General features: G+C 45.3%; 1 protein-coding gene across 3 annotated transcripts in view; it reads right to left on the bottom strand.

Moving 5' to 3' along the window:
* HHAT (hedgehog acyltransferase) overlaps nucleotides 1-14,515 on the bottom strand; it is a 188,659-nt gene extending 174,144 nt beyond the window's left edge. The window contains exons 1-7 of one of the 3 annotated variants that reach the window (XM_076334499.1): nucleotides 14,389-14,515; nucleotides 13,836-13,972; nucleotides 12,351-12,418; nucleotides 10,513-10,626; nucleotides 9,678-9,872; nucleotides 7,624-7,836; nucleotides 3,858-4,029 (exon numbers count right to left, since the gene is read on the bottom strand). In XM_076334499.1, the coding sequence (XP_076190614.1) occupies nucleotides 3,858-4,029; nucleotides 7,624-7,836; nucleotides 9,678-9,872; nucleotides 10,513-10,626; nucleotides 12,351-12,418; nucleotides 13,836-13,929 (856 nt within the window). In that variant the 5' untranslated portion in view covers nucleotides 13,930-13,972; nucleotides 14,389-14,515. The remainder of the gene's footprint in view (nucleotides 1-3,857; nucleotides 4,030-7,623; nucleotides 7,837-9,677; nucleotides 9,873-10,512; nucleotides 10,627-12,350; nucleotides 12,419-13,835; nucleotides 13,973-14,388) is intronic. The other 2 variants (XM_076334497.1, XM_076334498.1) reach the window with 2 other exon arrangements.
* Nucleotides 14,516-16,283: the final 1,768 nt, after the last annotated feature.

The raw sequence follows: 16,283 nt of genomic DNA, 5'->3' as shown, positions 1-16,283 counted from the left end.
CGAATATGTGGCAGAAGAAATTCTGACATCTATGTGGCACATGGGGGTTATAGTATTAAGCAGGGGAGGGGATACGCTGAAAACAGATCCATAATATTTTCCTATTGTATTTAGTCCATGGAAGATGTGGATGCAACCAGCTTTTTCTCATAACATGGACAGAAATCCAGCTAAAAATATTCAACATGGAAAAAGTGGAATTAAATGATAGATTTTGTACTGTCTAGCTGAAGAGCTTAACTAATCAATGTCCATTTTCTCTTTTAGTAGAGTTCTTCTAAATAATATGAAGAATAGTTTTAAGAAAGATGCTGTTCTTCAGAGGACCATCCAGCTAGGACTCCAACCATTTTTCATTTGAACCCCCAAAATCCAGGAGCCATAGTGCAACAAGACACTTACTTTCCTGCTCATTAAAGGATTGATGCACAGAGGATGCAACCTGCTCTCTCTCAGAGCAGGCTGCTGACTATGTACTTCCATAGCTCGTTGATCCACAGGGCAGGCACATAAGCTGCCTTTACTGGCAGCTGCCAGGCACAAGTTACAAAACATAGGGAAAGGAGTAATCCAGGAAAACAGGGGTGACCAGGAGAGAATTGAAGGTTCTACCTTTACATGAACTACACATACACCGTCTTTAGTCTTCTGCTCACAATTCCCAACACTCTTATCACCCAGTTAATAACCTTGAAACTTGCCAGTTACAAATACAACCTGCATATAACAGCAATCAAAGAGATTGCACAGATACTTCAATTACAGCAGTTCTTCCATCCATAGTACAACAACAATGCAGGAAAGCATGTGCCACATCATTGTTTATTCAAGAGACAGGCTTCCTCTACCCAGATTACATAGCCAATAAAGAGACTGGAGAATATTCAACAAGCAAAGGGTGAAGCAAGGCTACAATGCCCTCTGAGCCTTTATGACACTACGGTAACACGTGTCACAAGAAACACACAGCTCAGCTGGGTTACCTGGGACAGAAGGTGGCCTCCTCTAGAAGGGGAGAAACTGCGCTTTGACATGCCCACATTCAGAAGAGTAGGCGAACACACAGAACTAGGTATTTGCAAATGAATTGGAAGGAATGAGGTAACCTATAGGCCAAGAGTGCTGTTACAGTAATGCAGGTACTGGCTTGTAAAAAGCATGAGAAAAGAAGAACCTGAAGATTTGACCCAAGAGGATCTTTGGCTTAGTTGCAAAAGGACACATGTTTAAAAAAACACTATATAATTCACAAAATGTACTAACAGTAGCTAATGCACGCAAACAGTAATATTGAAGGCAGCTTGCACCTTTGTTACAGTTAAATACACAGGCATCAAAACCGTACACACATCATTTTATATATTGCTGCTTCTAGAAACTTGTTTGCCTAATTCCTTCCACACAAGAGAAAATACCTCTCTTACTGCTGGGTAACACATCCTCCCAGGTACTATTTTTTTTTTTAAGTTTACACCTGTGTGCACTCAGTAATGTTACTTTAGGTAACTTTAGCATTTCTGCTTTACATGGCCATAAATGACAATGTTGTACACTAGCATTTTTACACAAGCATTGCAACTCAGTCAGGGTTTGTTTTGGTTCATTTCTTTGCTGTCTCACCTCACAGGAGCACCACACGAAGTGATGCAGAACACAGTGTAGCTTCACGCTTCTGAGGTGTAGACTGACCATCATCATTGCCCTTAAGATGCCCAGAGCAAAATCTCATAGCACTGTTGTCTTTACCTGCACTGCTGGCATTTATTGCCCACTGTTCAAAGATATCCCAGAAGAAAAATGGAGGAGCAGTTATAATCTCCCTAATTAGAGTTGATTGCAAAACAGCCTCACAACCTTTCCCCTAAGTTTACCAAGCTATCAGGGCAGCCAGGCATCATGAGGTAAGTAGATGCTCCGTGCTGCTTTGAAGGTGCTGTAGTTAAATAGGAAACACAAAATGAACAAAACACCCAGCAGTGCAGAAAGGCTAATATACCATGTGGTTAATCCTCCTGAGTCAACAACAAGCTGCTTCCTTTGTCTCAAGACTCAGTTATCTGATGTAATTGGTTTTCATAACAAAGAATGTGAAATAATGGAGGGGTTTGGCTCAGTACAAGAACTGATGTAGAAGCATGGTAAGATCCATAAGGATCTCGTAAAGATCAACAGAAAAATATTACCAGTACCCTTACTTATATATCAGTGGCTCCCTAAAGCAAGTCACAACATTGGCCTGTCACTGCTGTGAGTCTAAGGAGACCTGTATAATCATTATGATAAAACCTGCAGAGAAAACATTTTAAGAAGTGATAAACTTCTGCCTCAATCTCATTTGTACTATAATATTTTAAATGTCTGCTTTCATTACTACAATGACAAAGCTCAATGAAAGTAGGGTTACACTTTGAACACACCTCTTAAAAGCAGGGTCTCCACAGGGAACTTGTTTCAAATCAAATTATCATATTTTAATCAGGCAGCTTTACAGTCCAAACTTGCTTTAACACAGGCTTTAATCACCTGTTGCTTTGAGGCATTTCAGCCTTTTCTAATAATCTGTTCAAAATGCATTTTAATTCTTAGGATATAACACTTGATTTTGTCAAATAAATATACAGCCTGCTTAGCTATTGTCTGGAAAGTAACTTTTTTCCCATCTTTTTTAAAATCAATATTGGTTGTCTTGAAGGGAGAGAAAAATCCCCCGGTAACACCAAAGCTGGACTATTTCGTCCCTAATTCTGTAGCCTTACCTGCCTTATCCAGTGGCCAGCTTTTTGTCAGACATACAGACAACACCAGGAGCTAACTGATTTAATTCATCAATGAATTGACATTTAGAACAGGAGATGAAAACTCAGAATCCACTTTCTAAACAGTGAGGAGGGGCAGAATGAACCATGAAGGCAAACCTCTCACTTTCTGCTCCCCATCTGTTCTTGCTCTTTTTTATATATAAAAATTATATATTGAAATATATAGTGTGTATATATGCACACACATATATACACATACAGTGACAGAGCGCACACATTGCCCTCTATTGACCAGAGTCCAATACACAAGTGTCCTCCAACACACACACTGCTCATCTTACATGTTCTCCAATGAATGCTTGACAGGACCATACCAGTGCATGTATCTATTCCTGTTACTTGTGGTACAGTAAGAGGCATCTGCTTCAATTCAGCAATCACCAAGACTTTTTCAGAACCCAATTTTAAGGCCTGGGGTTTCTCTGCTTTCATTCCTCCTACCTGGTGATACACATAGCAGGACAGTGGGGGGAAAAAAAACCCCACAAACCAATCACATATGCCAGTGGCTTATGGGTTAGCCTATGTCTACCTACATACCAGCACCTAAAGCTCTTGCCATTTTATGCTACATTCGTCAGCATTCATTTTAATGAAATTAAAATCCCTGCTCTTTTCATGAGTACTGTCATTTCAACATGAATACGAACCAGAAATATCAAACAGGAGGAGATCAATAAAGGATGAGAAACACTAATTCTTAACATCTCCCCTCCTCCATCCCTACAGTAAACAAACTCTTTTTTTAAGTGTCCACTTCTATGGAAAAAAACACTTTAGACCAAAGTTTAGATACACACTTTAGATTGGAAAAAATACAGAATATTTTTTTAATTTAGGAAGCAGTTCAATCAGTTCAACTGTAAGCTTCTTAGAGGATCTACATGTTATATTAAGAGTCTGTAGACCACCTTTCTGACAGTGACTGGCCATAATGTACTATTCATAAGTACCTACAGATGGACATGAAAGAGAAGTAGACTGGGGTTCTTGAAGTGGGGGGAGAAGGAAGATTTCTGCTACTGTTTCTGTACTCACCCAAGGCCCAGTATGACGCAGCTTCCAAAGGTGGAGCACTGCTGTAGAGAGCATGGATATACATGAGGTGAATCATCAGCTCAGCCAGGAACCACCAAAAGAAAATACGAATTATGCCCACAATTAAGACGCTGAGATTGGTCTTCAAACTGAAGGCTTCTTGTCTCCTCATCTAAAGAAATCCAAAAAGGTTATATGGCACACAACTGTTTTACTCAAATACTCATCCTGAGAACTTCAAGTTTCATTACTATTACTAAGAGGACCATTTGACTACACCATTTAGAAAATCCTGACATACTCTTTTGAGGGAAACTGGTTTCTCCATTCTCAATCTCAGTAAGCAGTAGTAATCAGCAAGAGACCAAACATGAACGTACACAGCACCAAACTGTTGTAGAAAAGGCCAAGCGCTGTTAACCTGAACAGAATCCAGACATGAGACACTCTTCTGTCATTCCTGTAACTTGATCAGCCTCTAGAGACAATCAAAAAAGTTTAAAGAAACTACAGCTATGAAGGAGGTTTTCCAAGCAGCAGCCCTACCAAATGCAGAAACAATGACTGCTTGCTCTTAAAATACCTCCAACTTCTACCAGCTGCATGGGTTTGATTACTTGAGGACAGTACTTCATTTTTCTCCTGTAGCATTGCCAAGGTCAGCAAGACCTATGTGACATACTGAGCAAATGGCAGTTAAGTGCAAGTTAAATATCAGGTAAGACAAGGTTTGCAGTTGACAGGCTTCAAGATGCCCTAAACTTCTACGCTGCTAACTATAGTAAACACATTGGTATACTATTATTTTACCTTCTTTCTGCAGTAAAAGAGAATATGATCAAATAACAGAAACATAGGATTGCCTAAAAATTGACATGTTTTGTACATCTATCATTGTGTGCATGCAACATTTCCTTCTCCAGTCTCTAACTGGCCACCAAAAATGCACATACAAGATAAGCAACCAACCCATCTGCATGGACAAAACCCCCTCATAATTGCAAGCACACAGTACAGAACTATTAGTTCTGCTCACTTACAAATGAAGCAGCACACTCATTTTGAAGGTTCATTTGTACCAGCTAGATGAAAGCTTGGAGACTACCACTTAATCACAGCAATTTGCACAACAGGCCTTCAAACCCATGGCTAGAACTGCTATGCCCTGCTTCAACCCAGAAATTCAACAAGGCCTTTGATGAAGCGTCACAGTCTCTCATTTTTGCCTGGCAATGGATGCCAATTGCCAGCATTGGTATTACACTCTTTGGGCCACACAGCAGATTCTCTGTCTCCATCTCCAGGACTTCTGCTTTCCAGTGTGCTCAGCAGGGGCCCTCATCTCACTCTGTCTCAGCTTCAGTTAAGGGGTTCTGCAGGTGGTCTTTTCTGATAGCAGCAATAAACACACTCTTTGTATTGTGCACTTTGAACCAGCTGCTGGGCACTGCTAACTTTGAAACCCTTCTCCAACCTCACCTATCAAGGCAATATCTTCTGCTCAGGTAAGAGCTCTGACAATGCACTTCAAACACTAACAAGAAACACATTAAGGTTGTTCAGTTTGTTCCCTCTTCTTTACGGCTTTAACCAAACAGGTCTGTGTATATTTAAATAAGAACTTACTGCAAATACAGGCATCCCATTCTCAATCTTACTTTCTCCCCTCACACCAAGAATACAGCTGGTCTTTGCACACGTCTTTGCTGAGCCATATCAGGTGAGCTCAGTTTCTCAGTTTCAATGCAAGACACCACACAGAATTTTTCCTACCAGCTATCCCCAAGCTACTCTCAACTTGGAGTCTCATATGTCTTCTGAAACATTCCTTGAGAAAAAAAAAATCATCTCCCTCTGCTAGGGGTACAGGAATATAGGTGGAATTTAACACATTTTAGAAGCTACAAAACAATAAACAGTAAAAAAATAAATTACCTCAGTTTCTATGCAAGTCTATGCAGACTTTTCCTACAACATCCAGCCCAGGATAACAACATTCAGCCTTGCATCTTCCAAAGCTACTGAAGACAAATGAGCATAGGACTTGTCACTCAGGGGTCCACCAGAATCTGTTTTCACTTTCATAAAGCCCAGTCTATTTGCTGTGGCTTCAACAGAAAATTTCCAAATATAAACAGAAGCAAGCAACGCCTAAGCTTCTACACATAAACTGAAACAGTTTAAGGTTTGAAACATCCACTCATCCACTTTAACCCAATGATGTTAGCTATAGACATCACAGGTGGCGATTTCACTTCTTACTCAAGTGTGCAAGAAAATAAGGAAAGCAATAAAGCGTGGAAATCTGAGGTTTTCCCCTGTCATGTAGAAGCAGGCTTGAAAAGCAGCCTGTAAGGCACTAGAAAAAACATGCAGTAAGATAGGTAAGTCTTTCACATTCAAGGAGCTGCTCAGCTTGCTAAAGTCTGAAGAAAAGTGTTCCAAGTAAATCATCAGCTTTCACACCAACATGAGGGGAAACTGGGATCTTCAGGAATTCTCAATACAAACCAGCAGGTTCCTGTGACTCTGAAATATGTTTCAGAGTTAATAGCCAGCTGCTGCTGAAAATGTTACTTTATTCTGCCTGACGGAGGAAAGAAAAACAAAAATCCAATCCAGCAGCTACAAGCTAAAATTATGAACACTCTCCAAATGTAACGACATGTGTCATTGGCTCCCTGGTTCAAGGGATGAATTTCATGTCAGATAAAAAAACATCCTGTAAAGTAGAAGAACTTGGGGAGGAAGGTTTGTCTTAAAGTTAATATCCAGGACACTGTCAAATTCCCAATGCTATGCTCAAAATTGTCCAGTCTTCACATTCCAATAACATTTGATATTTTCAAAATTATGTGGAATATACCTTTAGACACCCAAATAATTCTTAATCTCCAAGGACTAAGTAAAAATTGAAATCCTTCAAATCACTAGTAAGGAGGAAAAATATTACAGCATCAATTATAGATGCTTTTACTGAAGTCAAAACATGCATGAATGAAAACTCCTTTTCTGTATGTTACCCCCTCCCCCCCCCAAGTATCTCATTGAAGGAAAAAATATTTATTTCAGAAGGAAACAAAGATCAGAGTCTGATAGAGAAGATTAATCATCCAGCCTTCAAAAACTATTTGGCTTTCTTTCCACCTTCATCTAACATTGGAGTCTAATCAACCTCCCTCCACCCAAGCACTAGATATCAAGACTTATTTTGACAATATATTTTGACTAAATATATTCTCAATGTTAGTTACCAGCCTTATGAGAGTTCAGTCTTATGCCATGGCTGGCATACAAGCATGAATACCCAAGACTGGTTTCTACCTACAGCCTCCCCTTTTGCATGCAGCATACTTCAGCACTTACAGAGAAAAGGACAATAGATACACACTAACATGAGGAACACCTTCTGTTTGAAAGTCTCATCAGTATCAATTTTTGTCAAGTAGGTAACTAGAAAATAAATAGAAACTCAGGCTTACCTGTAAACTATCTTATGAAACACACCATTAAAAGAGCAGCTCTAGGAAAACTGGATGAAATTGTCTACCTAACATTTTCTCATGAGTGGTATTAAAATCTCCCAAGATGAGGAAAAAAAATAATCAACTTATCATGCTTTAATCTATTCCTCAAAGTACAGGTTCTGTGTCTAGATTTGGCAGATGAAAAGAGATCGCTGTCCACTTCAATAGCTCTTCACTCAACTTACCTGAGGCACAGATGCACTGAAAATCTGTAGCTGCATGATCTTAAACACACTTACCTGCTTACTGAATTCATCAAAGTTCATAAGGGGCCCATTGTGGAATGTGGGATAATAAAACACATATGCCAGCATCCACAGGAATGAGTGGGATGACTTCTGGGCAGGTCCATGCCAGCAGTACTCCAGGCTGAAGCTAGTGCAGAAGAGGCAGCGGACAGACACAGTGAAGAGCAGCAGGTAATACTCGTTTTCGGTGTCGTACCACTTCCTCTGCAAGACAAAACCAAGCCAGATCACGATGGTGCAATACTGTGTTTTCTATAAGGTGGGACAGCGATGCCCACCCAGATCCTAACTTCCAGGGTCACCAGCAGCAGGAAGCAACTAAAGCAAACAGCAGCTGGAACAAGCATCTGAAGTGAACAGCACTATTTAATGCATGAACAACAAGCACTGGCTGTTGATAGAGAAAGGGCCTCCAGAGCTACTGCAACCAACATAAAGAGACAACAGCTTGATTTCAGAAACATATTACATTGTAAAGAACTATGACAGCAGGAGAGCTTTTCTTACAGGAATGCCATTATCTTGCTCAGGTTTGGTCCAGTAATACAATATCCAAACCAGCTGGCAACCCTACTGACAGCTGAGGGACTGCTAGGACTGAAGCCAAGGCTGCAGTTCAGATCTGAAGAGAATTAGTCAGTCCTGAGAAACCCTGAGGCTGGAAAGATGCTACTGAGCCTTTATCAAGTTTTTGACACTCCCTGTCACAGCCAGTTCCAACAACAAAAACACATCAAAAAACTTGGAAACATCAGCAAATGTAGTTTGGCTGATAACACTTGTATTGCAGTGGGCCCTTTCCTCCCCTCAGAGAGGCACAAACCTGTCTACACCACATGAAGAGACGCTACCCACTCATCTCCCCTCTGCCCTTCCCCTGAACATCAGGACAAGCCTTATAACACATGCCCAGTTTTTGCCCTTAGTCCAAGTAAATGCAACAAGGACATTTCCTCACAACTGAGGAACAGTTTATTTAAAATCTGTACTGCCCAGCTGTGCTGGTTTTGGCTGGGATAGAGTTCATTTTCTTTACAGCAGCTAGTATGGGGCTATGGTTTGGATTTGTGCTGAAAACAGTGTTGATAACACAGGGATGTTTTCGTTACTGCTGATCAATGCTGACACAGAGTCAGCTCTGCTCCTCACCCCACCCCACCAGCGAGCAGGCTGGGGGGGCACAAGAAGTTGGGAGGGGACACAGCCGGGACAGCTGACCCCAACTGACCAAAGGGATATTCCACACCATATGACGTCATGCTCAGCATATAAAGCTGGGGGAAGAAGAAGGAAGGGGGACATATTCAGAGTGATGGCGTTTGTCTTCCCAAGTAACTGTTATGCGTGATGGAGCCCTGCTTTCCTGGAGGTGGCTGAACACCTGCCTGCCCATGGAAAGGAGTGAATGAATTCCTTGTTTTGCTTTGCTTGCATGCGCGGCTTTTGCTTTACCTATTAAACTGTCTTGTCTCAACCCACCAGTTTCCTTTTACTTTTCTGATTCTCTCCCCCATCCCACCAGGGGGGGCGAGCAAGCAACTGTGTGGTGCTTGCAAAACTGAGCTTGCAGCAACCAGTTGTGAGCAAGCAACTTGTTTGGTACAAATCAAAGTGTTGGAGAAACAGTCTCCCTTTCCATGCAGAAGCCTGCAGTCACAATAAGGTATGGTCAGGCTTGACTAAGCAACTCCTGGATATGAACCCAAAACCCAGCACCTTAAATTGGTATGATTACAGCTCCAAAGAACAAGAAATGTGTTTAGTAGAGCACTAGTAAAGTTATTATCATACTCTAGCTCTACTGAACACCACTTATACATTAAGGCATATACTTTCATCTCAGTGCACTGGCCAGCATGATTAATACAACTTTTCTAACTGGAGAAGCTCCAGCATGAGTCACTGCAGCTCAACTAACTAAGGTTTTTCAAGCTATCCTCTGCTTACACCAACTGAAGGGACAGTACTCTGTCAAAAAGATAGCTGCCGTAATGACAAACACCACCATAATTAATTTGATGCTTAGTTAGTCCTTCTCACATTACCTTGGCTTCTTCCACAGCTGGTATGCGTAAAGTGGATAGCAGGATAAGGGAGCACAACCATGTCAGGAGCGACAGCTGAAACTGAGCCACAGCAAATGAAATAGTTGCATGTAACAAAATGACAGCAAAGCCCTTGATTCCCAGTAACAACCAGCAGGCAGCCATTCCATAAACCATCAAGCACCACGGTTTATACTGTTAGAAAAAGAAAAATTAACAATTTTTAGTTTGATTATTTCTAAAGCAAAAAAGTACTCAATATCTGTGTTGTCCTACACAGGGTCTACAGTAGAAATGAACACAGTCAACAAGGTTAAGAAGCCATAGGAAACAATACAGAGAAACCCAACTGTATCCATAAAGATGGAAGGGAAGGGGTTTCTGTAGCAGCATGTGTGAAACCCAGAGCCTCCCTGATCTGGGGGAGAACATAACTTCCTCCTTTCCTTCCCCAAACTAGCAGGTGTGTCACCACATGCCAGTCATTTCCCACAATCATGCAATCATTTAGCGATCATGCCAAAACCCAAGCAGTCGTCACTTCAGTCTTGGAAGGGAATAACTACACCCATCTTTTGTGTACAGGTCAAATGACCCTGGTTAATGGTCCACAACAAAGCACGGGCTTTCAAGGGTTGGAGGCTGAAGTCTCCAAACACAGACCTAAGGCAACCTACCTACTTGCTCTCACCTGTGCATAGTTACAGACACACTCACACAATTCACCCCACAGAATGGGATTTCCCACACTCAGTAGCCTCAATGCCACATTTCCCATGCCCTGAGTAAACTGAAACCCACAGAAACTCCCTGCTGTGAAGAAAATTATACATACCTTCTCCACCAAGAGCCTGGACACTTGTGATACCAGCAGGTGACCAGCCAGAAGCCACAGTATACGTTCCCTTCCCCATTCTATCCAGTAGCTCCATTCAAAGTCCATGGGGTCCTGGGACATCAAGGGAGCCGGTCACTATATATATCTGGCCATAAAAGCATGTTCTTACAGGACAAGGAAACATCTCCATAACACACTAGCTCCATTACCCAACACCACAGAACTCAGCATCTGGGGAATGTCTTGTTTCAGCAATGCAGTCTGACCACTTACAGCAGTGAGCTCCGACAGCTCCATTTTGACTTCCAATGGTGTGAAATTCAGAAAAAGAACTTTAGATGGTGTTGTGACTCCTAGGCCCCATGCTAGCACTGAACCTGACCGAGCAGCGATCGCTGCCTTTCCCCACGAACACCATGGGAGTTTTCTAACCACAAAGCAGGCAGGGAGGCACCCATACACACACACCTACTCCCCAGGACATGGGGAACAGGCTGGTGACTACACAGAGATGCAGCCTGGAACAAGGGTCCCACTTCTCAGGGCTTCCCAGTCCAACATGTCCTTGCTTTGGTTCCCCATCGGGAAGCTTCTCAGGAAACAACAAATTAGTCTGCTACTACTGTTCCTGACCATCTCTTCAAACCCAACAAATTCACACCCCTGCTTGCCCTGATCCTTTTAATTTTAGGATTTTTTTCCTTTAGAAAGAAAAAAACAAAACAGTTTTGGACTATCCTTAACTCATGCACAGTTTAGCCAGGAACTTTTCTTTTTTCAACTTCTGTCAGCCTTTTAAGAAAGGCAACATAGAAGCAGAGCACTGCCTTCCCTGTGCATGCCCCTCACTGCTCCTGAGGGACTCAAGAGAGCAACTCTGCTCTGCCTTGGAAAACTAAGAGCTTGGGTGAAAAGGCACCTTGCTGGAAGAGATGTTTCACTCCCTGTTTCAACAAAGCCTAGGTGGGATCAGATGAAGTCAGGTCAGCTAGACATTCCTGTGACAGTGTTTTTATCTAAATTAGGTAAGAGGGATCAGCTGATAGCCCCACATCCCATACAGAGCCCCACTAAAGTTCATCTCAACAATTGCTTTATGGATTTTTCAAAAGCACAGGTCAAGGGTCCCTTACCAGCAGCGATGGTGGGCCTAAACACCAAAATACTTCCACAGACATGCATTCCCGCTCTTGTGTAAATCATCCTCAATATCAGCTGCATTATTGCATGCATTAGCTGCACTTCCTCAAAAGTATTTGGGGTCAAAAGCAGGCAAGGGCTGGGGGGGGGGTAGGTTGGTTGGTTTTTTTGTTTGGGGTAGAGGTGTGCTAGTTTTCTTACTAGTTTTTTTTTTTTTTTTAAGACCAACCATGTTTCTTTAAGTCCTTATGCCTCAAAAATCTGTTCTCCTCTATGCTGGACTACAGGCCAACCAAGAGGGAAATGCATGTTCATTGATGTTAAGCATTATCCAAACCATCCAGTGACAGGAAAAAGGGGAAAAAGGCTGCAGGAAACATCAAGGGTGATTTTAGCTTTTAAGGCCAAACAGTAAAACAGAAAGTTATTAAGTGATGTAACGAAGGAGAAACACTTAGGCCAGGGATCAAGAAACAAAACTTTGGTTATGATTCTTAGATTTAGACACACTTGGCAAGCCCCTCTTCCTCATTAGAAACAATAAGACTAAAATTAACTACGAATATCCAAATCCACAAAGTTAGTACAAACCTCTGAAGCTAAATCAGAAGCTTGGGTGAGTAAAGGGCATGGAAACATGATGTTAGCATTATTGCCACAAAATAAAACGTGCTGGTTCCAGTCACCCATCCTACCTTTTTGAGGCCCTGAAAGAGAGTCCCTGGTTCCAGCCCAAACTTTCTGTCCATCACAGCTTCATACTCTGCAGAGAAGAACAAACCTTTGCTAAGAACACGGCAGCCAGCAAAGGGAGAGTTGGGGATGTGGTCTGTGCTGCTCAAGAGCAACACGTTCTCACGTTGCCTCCACCGATGGGGATACTCAGAGCCAGGGAAGGGCATGTCACTGCTCACCAGGTGAGCTGCCCGACCAGGCCACGGCTCTGCCCCACAGCAAAGGCAAAGCCACTGAATTGCCCAGAACCTGTGCTTTGATTCCCCCTTACAGCTGGGGCAGTAGCAGTAGCAGACAGCAACCAACCTTTTACCACACAGGACCTGCACTAATCCTTATTTCCTCTCTTTCAGGGCCGCCTGGCTTCTCCCACCAGAGCAGAAGGGACACACAGACCTGACAGTGACCAGTACTGCCAGAGCAGGGCAAAGCCACTCAGAGAAGCTGCCTCCAGAGCACGTTCCCATGCAGCCTTTTGTCATCTGGGTGTCAGATGCCCAAATGACATTTGTCATACAGGGTGCACAGCCCTGTACCCATTTACCCAGCATTTTCCTCACCACCCTGCAAGTGCCTTTCTGGCACTCCTGTTCTTCCCTTAAGCACTTCCAAAAGCCAGCTAGGATCATTAGTGTAGAACACCTTGCTGATAAAGCCTAATAAGACACAATACACATTTCCCTAACGAGCCTCTCTAACTATTCTTTTATTAGATAATACCACCTTCATTTCCCTTAAAATACCGATGTGCTAGAACACAGCTTCTTTTCATCTACAAATTGTATTTAAATTGTTGAAAACCCCACCCCTCCTCTGCATTACAAAGCCCCACTGAACCAAAACCAAGCCACCATAGCCACTTACAAGAGGTTACACAAGGCACAGGCAGGTGTTTGGAAACAAACTGACCCCAAAGCTGCACAGACAACCCAGCCACTGCTCCAAGCCCACAACACAGCACAGGAGCCCCAGAGCTCCAGGCAGGGCAACACCCACCTGCCCTGGGGCCTCCCCAGCTTCAGTCCCTAGCAAGCACCACCAGGAGGCACAACTGCTTCTGAACCACCCACCTCCAAGGGGCTGCAGGTGACTAGCCAGGAAAAACCCTAATTCAGACACGACTTTCCTGAACTTCCCCCACCTGAGTAGCTGAGCTTCAGAGGTCTCCCTCATCTCTTCCTTGACAGTCGAGTGCCAGAACACCATTGCCAAGGGCCTTCCCAGCACTTAAGGTAGAAAAGCCTTGGGACAAAGCTCTCTGCCCAGCTGGCATCCGGCTACTGCTTCCTCGCACAGGGCTGGTTTGCAGCCAGGAAGAGCACAGGCACTCCTTGCAGAAGAGCAAAGTAGAAACCAACCTAGAGAGGACAACTCAAGCTGAGCAGCCCCACCAGCCACGGGCAGGAAGCACTGCAGAAGCGAGCACACGCACGTCGCAGACTTACTTCGAGACACTTGGTGCGCTTCGTAGAAAGCATAGAGGTGAGAGCCCACGGCGAGGAGTCCGTAGAGACGCGTTTCCCAGGCCGGCAGCAGCATCGGCCTGGGAGCTGCTCCCCCGCAGACCCCGCCGGCCGCCTCCCTGAGGGGAAAAAGAAGACGGGAGAGGTTTCGCCGCGGAATTCGGACGGGCACCGAGCAGCGGGACACCCCGCACCGGGCACCGCGGCGACGCAGCTGCCGCACGCCGGGCCCTCGGCGCGGGACCCCGGCGGGCCGAGCAGCGGCCACCAAGCGCACTTCAGGCCACCGCGCTGCCAGGGCCCTGCGGCAGGGCGAGCTCGGGGCAAGGAGGCGGCCGGGCTCCGCCGGCGGCTGCCGGGAGGGCAGGCGAGCCCTGCCCGGCCGCGACGGCTGGGGAAGCCCCGAGGCCGAGGGCTCAGCACGGCCCGGGCCCGGCGGGGTCCTCGGGGCAGGACTAGGGCCAGGACCGAACCCCGGCTGCTCTCGCCGACCCGAGACTGAGGAGAGTGGAGAGGGGACCCCGCTCCCCCTTACCTGAGGAGGGCTCCGCCGCCGGGAGCGGGAGCAGCAGCAACCACGGCTCCAGGCGGGCCGAACCGAAGCTCCAGCCCCGCAGCGGGCAGGCGGGGCCCCGGCGAGGGGCAGAGCCCCGCCAGGACGCCCCCGCCACTCCACAGGACGCCCGGCTCCACCCACCCCTTTATAAGCTGCGGCCACCCCACCCCGCCCCCGCCCCCGCGGAGGGAGGGCGGGAGCGGGGCGGAGCTCCCCGCCCCTACGCACCCTCTCCCGGCCGCTGGGCGGCGCCGCAGCCCCCCCGCCGCGGCGGAGCGAAGCCCGCGGCCTGCGCCGGCCCCGCCGCGCCTCCCGGTCCGCCCGGCCCCGCCGGCTTCTCCATGGAGAGGGGGCTTGGGCAGGCCCCGCTCCCGCCTCCTCGCCGGCTGCGGCCCGGCCGACGCGTGCCTGGAAAGCCGCAGCAGAACTCGTTTACTGAGAAACACCGTTGTCTTTGGGCATGAAACATGCAATGCAGGTCTGCTTAGATCTGCTGAGAACCCATCGGTTGGCTTATATCAAACACATGACCCACCTGGATAAGAAGTAAATGGTTCTGGTCTTTCCGTAGCATTTATCACGACCTGCCTGTGGTTGCGGGCATCCTCACGGCTGAGGGATCGTAAGAGAGTATCACTTGTACAAAGGCATCCTGGCAAGAGACTGCCAGCTTCAGTGTTTTACAGGAGCTGGGACAAGCCAGGGGGATGGCACTGGGAGACAGTCTAAGTGCTGCAAGGAAGGGTGACAACAGACGTCTTCTTCAACATATCGGCCTCTGAAAAGTTGTTCCAAGAGATGTCGTGTAAATTAACGCTGAAGCAAAAATGAAGGATTGTATTCAGACCGAAAGGGTGTCCGTAACAGCCTCTCACAGACTTTTTCCCCCCTGCCTGGGTGCAAGGTACACTAACGCAGGCACACTGTTTTTACAGTCATCATGACACAACTTGGGCAATCAGCAGGTCTGAAGAGCACCACCAAAGCAGGAACGTGGGGGCTGGAAGTGCTGGTGCTGACAACCACCTCATGGATCAACCTGCATTTTAGCAGGGGTTCCTTCCTCCTGGCACTTCAGACACAGCTAATAAACCTCACTGCTCTTAGTGTTAAAAACACATTGACTTTCCAGCCCAAAAAGTTCGGGCAATTTATGCTCATCTGGTCTTGCACCATGTGACTTTTATCCCTCTCTGTTGTTGACATCAGTGATGTCATTTTTTTAATGGGGGAAACATTTTGTATCCTTTTGGATGTTGTCATAATGGATCTTTAAGTTCCTCATATAAAATAGTATTTTAGTTTCCCTGATCACCTTGAGGCCTTCTTTGCGTATTCAAATTCCTGTTTCCTGATCTTTGAAAGTCAGGCTTGCGTCTGATACTCCAGGTTAGGTCTCATCAGTACAAGGGTTTGTCTTCCCTATCTGAACCAGACATGCATCTCCTGGTGTCTCCAAGAATCACATCTGTCCGTCAGAGCCACGTGGTGGTCTTCAAGCATTTTGCCTTTTGTCTCCAGTTTTTCTTTCCGTCTCTCTTTGCCAGGGAATGACTCACCTTCAGTTTACGGTGTCAATTTTGATAGCCCCTAGATGTAAGGCGTTGCATTTGCTCTGTGGAACTGCTATAAAATCTCAAGGTCAGGTACATTATCCTCTACGATACCCAGATCCTCTTCTTTGCTGACAGTGCTTCCCCAATTTTTGCCCTCGGCAGGTTAGTCAGTACCTTCCCCACAAAAAAAAAAAAGTTACACCACCTGCATAACAGCATCAGAACAGCAGTCCTAAATTTGTAAAAACATTCCCACAGCACTGCAGCCGAGTTATGGCCACTAAGGGTCAGCAGAGCTTGTATTTTCCTGCAGTTTTG

This window comes from Aptenodytes patagonicus, chromosome 3, assembly GCF_965638725.1.
Source record: "Aptenodytes patagonicus chromosome 3, bAptPat1.pri.cur, whole genome shotgun sequence".
Lineage (NCBI taxonomy): Eukaryota > Metazoa > Chordata > Aves > Sphenisciformes > Spheniscidae > Aptenodytes > Aptenodytes patagonicus.
The sequence above is the reverse complement of the archived record's forward strand: the minus strand, read 5'-3'. Positions and strand labels throughout refer to the sequence as shown.